General features: G+C 38.8%; 1 protein-coding gene across 4 annotated transcripts in view; it reads left to right on the top strand.

The window, feature by feature from the left end:
• STARD13 (StAR related lipid transfer domain containing 13) overlaps positions 1-8,151 on the top strand; it is a 457,620-nt gene that overhangs the window by 123,484 nt on the left and 325,985 nt on the right. For all 4 annotated transcript variants that reach the window (XM_034758637.1, XM_034758638.1, XM_034758636.1 and 1 more), the window contains exon 3: positions 4,333-4,479. In XM_034758637.1, the coding sequence (XP_034614528.1) occupies positions 4,333-4,479 (147 nt within the window). The remainder of the gene's footprint in view (positions 1-4,332; positions 4,480-8,151) is intronic.

Here is an 8,151-nt window from a genome sequence, read left to right on the forward strand (position 1 = left end):
CCTTCATTTCCACCTGTGCATTCTCACAGACTGCAATAGCGTTCTATCTGTGCAAGTGAGCACAGAATGTAGTCTTATATGTTTAATGTTTCCTAGATTAGATTCACTTACTGTTCAAAAAAAGACCTCAAACCGGCGTTGATCTCTGTTAGGAGACAACAGGCTGTAACTATGTTTTATGTTTGGTTGATTATCCAATATGTCTCACTAAGTTTGGTGCAGTCAGGTTAATTCTACATATGTAGTAACTGTAACTTCCTGAAGCATAATAATAAATTGGTAGTCTTCTGTTCTCTGATTAAGCACAGATCTTATTTTTACTAGCAAGTGATTACATATTTCATTGATTTTATTGATTTTTTTACTTATCATATAGGAATATATCCCCCCACATTTAGTGGTAAATCGGGCCCTCAGTGTGCAGCCTGAGTATTTCAGTTAGGTGTTAGAGATCCACAGCACAAAGGAATCCACCCCGCAGGCCAGTGTACCTGCTCTTGCCTACTAGTGATGTAAACTTCATGCTCTAAGTGTGCCCACTCCACAGGGCAGATAGCCTGGAAGAACAGCATCACAATGGATCCTCTGGCCTCTCTCTTCTGTTCTTATACTATGCCTAAACACACACTGGTGTAAAGGGAGGCCCCATGGAGCTAGGCTCCACACAACATAGGAATGTGGAGCCTCCACATGCCCCTCTCCAAAACTCTACACCAATTCAATATCCATGAGGCCCGCTGCACCCACAGGTATAGTCGCAGACTCAGGTGAACCAATTTGGTTCCAATGAATGGGAGAGAGTTTGAGAGCTTATGCAGGGATGTGCACCCACCACCTCTCGGACAGACAATGGACAAAGGCAAGTTGTTGACTCTGCCCTCTACCGAAGTAGAGCGGGGGCACAACGATCAATGAAGACAATCCAGCCTGAAGGTCTGAATAGTAGCTATGGAATGGATTCACTGCTGCTCCAAAGCTTGTGAGGTGAATCTGCCATTTCTGATGTACTCATAGAGATCTCAGGCACCCAAGTCAGTTATCCAGGTTAGGCACTGGGGAGTAGATTTGTCCTTTATGATTGCATTCAGTGCAATGTCTTCTGTTACAAGTCCCACTGTGGAAGCTCTATGTACCATTAGTTTTTTGCAATTCAGCAATAATTTGAGTCAGCATAAGAAAATATATGGGCTATCAACAATTGTTCCAAATGCAGTTTTTGTGCCAAATTTCCAATTAGTGGATGCCATTTTATTAAATAGACCTATTTAGTTTTATCCTATACAATAATGAAAACCCATTTTCTCCTCTTCCCCTTAATTTAATGGTCATGATTTAGAGTTTTATTGAACTAGAAAAGAACAAATATTAATGGAGGAATAGAAGAGTTTTACTTTTTGGGAACTCTTTACAGCTTGTATTTCTTAGCTCCTTGACTACAATTTCTGCCTCTCCTCTAATAAACTTTATATGAAGAATGCAATGGTTTGTTCTTGGTATTTGTTTAAAAGAAAAAGTAAACTTATTCGTAAAAAATGGTTTTATGTTAATCAGCTATTGGTAATTGTTGAATAAATACAAAGACGTATTGATTCAAGAGGTAAATACTTACCAAGACAAAGGCAAGGTTGATACTTTCCTCCCAGGACAATAAATCTTGTTTTCTGCCACATTAATTAATATATTGGCTATTGTGACATACATTTAGAATATCTTAATCAGAAATATCTGTAAAATCTTACTCGCTCTCTTTTATGGACCGGAACCTCAAAAGTAGAGCACTTTTTTTTCTCTCTCACTAACTTTCCAAAAGAGAGATTAGAGTCCCAGAAAAAAAACATTTTATTCTTAAGAGGTAAGTAATATTTTTTCTGGATTTCTAATTGAATCTTTGCATGTTTGTCACCTGGATGGTCAATATAGTCTTCATAGAACTCATTGAGGTCAGACACAATTTACTCATTCCTGTATGTAAACTGACTCATTAGCATTGTCCCATATCTGATTACCACCTACATTGGAGGAAGAAAATTTTTATAAAATTGTTTTGTCAAGTTATATCTCAATAATGATGTCTAGAAACTTCAGATTGGATTTTTCCATTAGATTTTGGTAGACTAAATGTGTTTTTTGTTTTTACTTGTTCGAGGCATTTTGAAGAAAATATTCACCCTTTCCTTAGTTTTGTAAAGATAAAGTTATCAAGATGCAAAAATTCAGTAAAATGCAAGACCTTTACTTTGATTTAGAAATTGACATTACAGAAGTACCAAATATTGACACTATATCTTGTATAAGACCGCCTCACTCAAACGGAACATGGCATGACAATTTCTTTTTTGTAGCGTCTCTTTCTGCGTAATGTATATTTATTGTGCTTGTCCCTAAAAACAATATAAAAAGTTTTGTAAAATACAATAAAGAATAATATAGGCATATATCCAAGTAATGTAATTTTGAATAGATACAAATCTGATCTTCACTACAGTTTAGGACTTTTGACAGCACTCCTGGAAAAAACATTCACTGTTATGAATAATAAAAATACTATGTTTGGAAAAAATAGTGACATTATGTCCAATTTTCTGTTCTCTGAAGCCAATGCTAAATAAATATAAATAAAGCCAAAACTATCTCCCTAAGTAAGGAAGCATGGTTTTCTTGTTCAGATACACGACTGGGAGTCTGAAGAGCTGAGGCATTATTCTTCTTTCCCTTATTCTGGGGCAAATCAGGAGTAACTCCATTAGGGACAAGGTAGTTACAGTGGTGTAATACTGGTGTAAGATGAGAATTATTCTCCTAGATTCTATTTCTGCCTGTGTTGTGTGATTGTGAGCAAGTTACTGTCCTCTCTGTGTCCCAATTTCCAGCCCCCACAAAGGAAATGATTCAGCAAGAGGATATATAAAATGGGAATAATAATACTTACCTAGCACACAGGGATGTTATGTGGCTTGGAACTTTAATGTTTGTAAGGTACTTTGAGCTCTTTGGAAGGACAGTGCTATTTTGCTGCAAAGTAATGTTAGTAATGTTAATATTAGTGTGCAAAGTCTATTAAAATTGACTTGTGAAATTATGTTTATATGAAAATATACATAGCCAAAGTAACCTGGGTGAAAGAAGAATAAACCAAAGCAGCTCAAGATAGGGAATAGTTTGCACTATCCAGAAAGGGTTGGCTTTGATGACAAGGGAATCCTTCAGCTGCAATTGCTATGATTCTTGTGGCCTCATATTTAGAAATGTTTCACATAACTATCAATTTGAACATAGAAGAACAGGAGCTAGTTCCTCGGGTCTAAAATCCATCACTTTTGCATTGCCGCAGCTTCCTAATCTGGTGGCCAAGAGCCCAATTTGCCCCCTTCTCCCCCCCCCCCCCCAATTAAGAGTAACCTCAGAGCAGGTCTAATTTGTGCTCAGTTTCATATTCTCCCTAAAGGTCATTCTGGCATTCAGTGAAGTGCAATAGCCCTCTAGCCATGCCCCCTTCAACTGGTGTGAGTCATAATGCTAGTGTTTGATGGTGTGAGTTACTTTTTATAGGCATCTGGGAAGAAGTGGGCCTTTAGTGATTTGAATGAGAGGGAGAGAGGGAGACATGGTGCTCTTGGGATTTAGAGTCATTGCATGTATAGGAAGATGGCTGAAGAGGAATAAGCAGAGGGGTTTGAATGGGGATGATGTGGTTCAATAGATGTCCAAAGATAACAATTTTATCAGCTGTGCTTTGATGGATTAAAGACTCCCACATGGAAAGAAACAATATATATATCAGGGAGGAGGTTGCAACAATCAAGGCAGAAAATCAACGGGAAGTAGAAGTTTTGACCAGACAGAATTTCAAATTGATCTGAAGGAAAAAGCAGCAAGATTTGATGATAGTCTGGATGTATAGTAGGAGGGAAAGTAAGGAATTCAGGATGACCCTCAAAGTTATGAGTCTAAGTGACGAAGAGAATGGGGATGTTGTCCACTCCGATGGAGAACGTTGGAAATAGAAAAGGTTTTAGAAATAATAAGGTTCTTCTGGGGCATTCTGAGCTTGAACTGACAATGGATCATCCCGGATGATATGTCAGAGAGACATTTGGATGTGCACAACTGGATGGAGTGTGACTGGTCAGATATAAAGAGCATCTAACGCGTGTCACCAAGATAGAAATGATAGTTGAAGCCTTCTAAGTAGATGAGGTCAGCCCAGGATAGGTAGAGAGTTGATCATCCAGACTTTGTTGGGTTTTTTTGGAGTGTAGTTTAAAAACAAATCTACAAATCATGAAGAGCTTTAATGTTTTCAGACTTCATGCGTGTTTGGTTTTCTTTTAGACCCAACCAGAAAAAGGATCTGAGTGGTCAGACTCTATGTCATCTCTCATGAAGAAACTGGAACAATTGAATTTAGATATTGAAGAGGCTCTCAGTGCTGGCTCTTCTCCTTCCAGCACTCCTTCTACCAAAAAGCGCAAACAGCCGGTAAGAATGCACACCCCATTTACAGAATGTGACAGATTTTTAAAACCTTGTAATTAGATTTTAGTCAAGGAGGGGTGTTCAGATCCAGACCAAATTTAGGCTGTTTTGGATATTAGGTTCAAGGATGATTCAGGCTACAGCTCAAGTTCTCAGGTTATTGCAGCCCAAATTGGCAGAAATCTCATGTGATCCCTATTCTTTCTGCTTTCATGGGCTGGATTAATCATTCCAGTCCCCTTTATAGAGGTGGGTTCAGATTCAGATGTATCAATATGGAAACACTTCCCTAATTAAGGGGTTTGAATCTGAGGTTTTGATTCAAGCCCTCCTGCACTTGTAATAGTTTTTGTACAGATCTAACAGCAAGGGAGATAATATCTATCTTTATTAGGGGTAGAATTAGTCTTTGTTTTTTATTTGACTTGAGTAGTATTTTGTCAATATCTGTATGAATATTGTTATGGCAGGTGTCATTATGTGGTGCTGTTACACATAGTTTCCCAAGTTTTTTCTTAGTGTGTGAGCATATGTTCAGTCTTTGGAAGACATGCTGTATTGTTTCTTAGTTAGGGAAGATTCTGCATAGAGGCAGGTCATTGGAGAGGGAGCTGAGGAAGTAGCAGGAGAGTCTGATCTGATTAGAGTCAATTCTTGAGGCAGAATTGGTCTGTGGGATCTGGGCATTGGTGTTGGGCTGAGATGCTTGAAAGAAGGGTTTGACTGCATGCTGTTTGTAACCATGCCTCCTATTCTCTGCCCGTGGCCTATGATAGTTTAGTCTCCCTGGGAGCTGTAATATTTTGGTCTAATTTTGTTTGTTGGGTTTAGTGTCCGGGTGCGGGGTGGCATTGGTAGCCTGTGATATACAGGACATCAGACTAGATGATTTGGTGGTTGACAGTACAAGTTTTCTTATGTAAACAATAAAAAAGAGGGTGTCAGATGTACAACCATAAGAGAATGCAGTAGAATCAAAGCAGTGTACAGTAGGTGTTGATATCTACACAGTGAGCTGATGATATGATTCTCAGCTCAAGGTGACATACTTGTGCTAGCTCTCCTCTAGCTAGCAGGTGAAAAATAGAGTGTAGCCACAGCAGTGTGAGTGGCGGGATGGGCTAGCTGTCCTGAGTACATGCCTAGGGTCTTGGATAGGCAGATACTCAGGCAGCTAGCCCATCCCACAACTCACACTTCCTCAGCTACATTCTATTTTTCATTCACTAGCTAGATGAGAGCTAGCTCAAGTATTTCTCCTTGAGCTGGGAATCACAACCCAAGCTCAAAATGTAGACATACCCTGTGTTACAGTAAGGAAACATGCTGTTATTTTAAGTTGCATATGTAATTTATCCTTAACTATTCATCCCACTTGGTCCCTGTTTCTTCAAAGAGATCTGTTAATTTAATATAGGCAGTAATTTGTTCTATATCCATTAAATATGTTATTCTTGTCATCTACATTTATGTCTTAATGCTAATTTAATGATTTCTGCTAGTTGTGTAATCTTTTGCTTCTGTAATGGAAACTGTGTGGCAGATCGATTGTGGATACTTCATGTATTTCACTCTTCTTTTGATTGCATAAATTCTGTGAGAGGCAAATAGCTGGAATGATGCTAGTAAAGAAATGTTTTGAGAAAAGTAAGTAAGTGAATGCAGACAATGAGGCATCTCAGAGCTGTGATGGTTGGACGGGGTCATTTGATGATGATGGATGGATATGCAGTATACTGTTCAGGAGCTGAGAAAATGAGAGAAAATAGGATTGCATTTACCCTATCCAAGGAGACATGAGTGTGTGTGCTTGGATATAACTCAGTCAGCAATAGAATCATTACAATTTGCCTTTGAGCAAAGCCAGTCAATATGTCAGCTATACAGGTTTACACTCCTGCTACAGCAGCGGATGACTGCACAATTGATTAGTTTTATTAATGGCTTGAAGAGACATTCATTGAAATACTAAGTAAACAAAGATATCCTTGTAATTGGGGACCTGAACGAGACAATGAGAACTTACACTTCTAATAAAGAAGTAAAGGGAAACAGTGGTCTTGTTTACAAAATGAGAGAGGAAGGTGTTTAGTGGAATTTTGCTGCTCTAATTAGTTTGTCATTACAAACACCATTTTCTCCCAACATTGTAGACATTTACACACATCGATATCACCAAATCAACTATGTAATAAAACAAAGACAAGGTGAGTCAGGAAAGATCTTCTGTTGGACCAACTTCGGCTGGTGAAGGAAACAAGCTTTCGAGCTATGCACGGCTCTTCTTCAGGTCTGGGAAAGATACTCATATGACAGGTCTACGATTAAAATGCTGCATCAGCACAGCTATGCTGCTGTAGCGCTTAAGCGAAGACTCTCCTATGCCGATGGGAGAGCTGCTCCTGTCGGCATAGTAATCCACCTCCATTCATTGAAAAATTCTTAACCAGCTCTAATTTTAAAGTTCTTACAGTTTTTTCATCATTAAGTTTTTCCTTTTGTATCTTCATTTCTTTCTCCTCGTCATTTTGATCTGCATGTTCCTATCTTTTTCTCTTGTTTTTCCTGTGTCCCTCCCAATCTTTCTACCTTTCCCCTCTTTGGATGTGTCTATTTTCTGATGTGACAATGCTAAAAATATCAGGGAAACTGAACAAGGAGTTTTACTAGAATAAGGAAAACAATATTATCTCTAAAGGTAATCTGTTTCTCTTTACTTTGCTGTAGAGCCTTTCCCCAGCCGCCCTCCCCCCATCTCTCCTGCTCCAGATTTAAAGGAACACATAAAATCATGCAAAAAGAAGAACAGGAGTACTTGTGGCACCTTAGAGACTAACAAATTTATTAGAGCATAAGCTTTCGTGGACTACAGCCCACTTCTTCGGATGCATCCGAAGAAGTGGGCTGTAGTCCACGAAAGCTTATGCTCTAATAAATTTGTTAGTCTCTAAGGTGCCACAAGTACTCCTGTTCTTCTTTTTGCATGATTTTATGTGTTCCTTTAAATCTGGAGCAGGAGAGATGGGGGGAGGGCGGCTGGGGAAAGGCTCTACAGCAAAGTAAAGAGAAACAGATTACCTTTAGAGATAATATTGTTTTCCTTATTCTAGTAAAACTCCTTGTTCAGTTTCCCTGATATTTTTAGCATTGTCACATCAGAAAATAGACACATCCAAAGAGGGGAAAGGTAGAAAGATTGGGAGGGACACAGGAAAAACAAGAGAAAAAGATAGGAACATGCAGATCAAAATGACGAGGAGAAAGAAATGAAGATACAAAAGGAAAAACTTAATGATGAAAAAACTGTAAGAACTTTAAAATTAGAGCTGGTTAAGAATTTTTCAATGAATGGAGGTGGATTACTATGCCGACAGGAGCAGCTCTCCCATCGGCATAGGAGAGTCTTCGCTTAAGCGCTACAGCAGCATAGCTGTGCTGATGCAGCATTTTAATCGTAGACCTGTCATATGAGTATCTTTCCCAGACCTGAAGAAGAGCCGTGCATAGCTCGAAAGCTTGTTTCCTTCACCAGCCGAAGTTGGTCCAACAGAAGATCTTTCCTGACTCACCTTGTCTTTGTTTTATTACATAGTTGATTTGGTGATATCGATGTGTGTAAATGTCTACAATGTTGGGAGAAAATGGTGTTTGTAATGACAAACTAATTAGAGCAGC

This window comes from Trachemys scripta, chromosome 1 (assembly GCF_013100865.1).
Source record: "Trachemys scripta elegans isolate TJP31775 chromosome 1, CAS_Tse_1.0, whole genome shotgun sequence".
NCBI classification, from domain to species: domain Eukaryota; kingdom Metazoa; phylum Chordata; order Testudines; family Emydidae; genus Trachemys; species Trachemys scripta.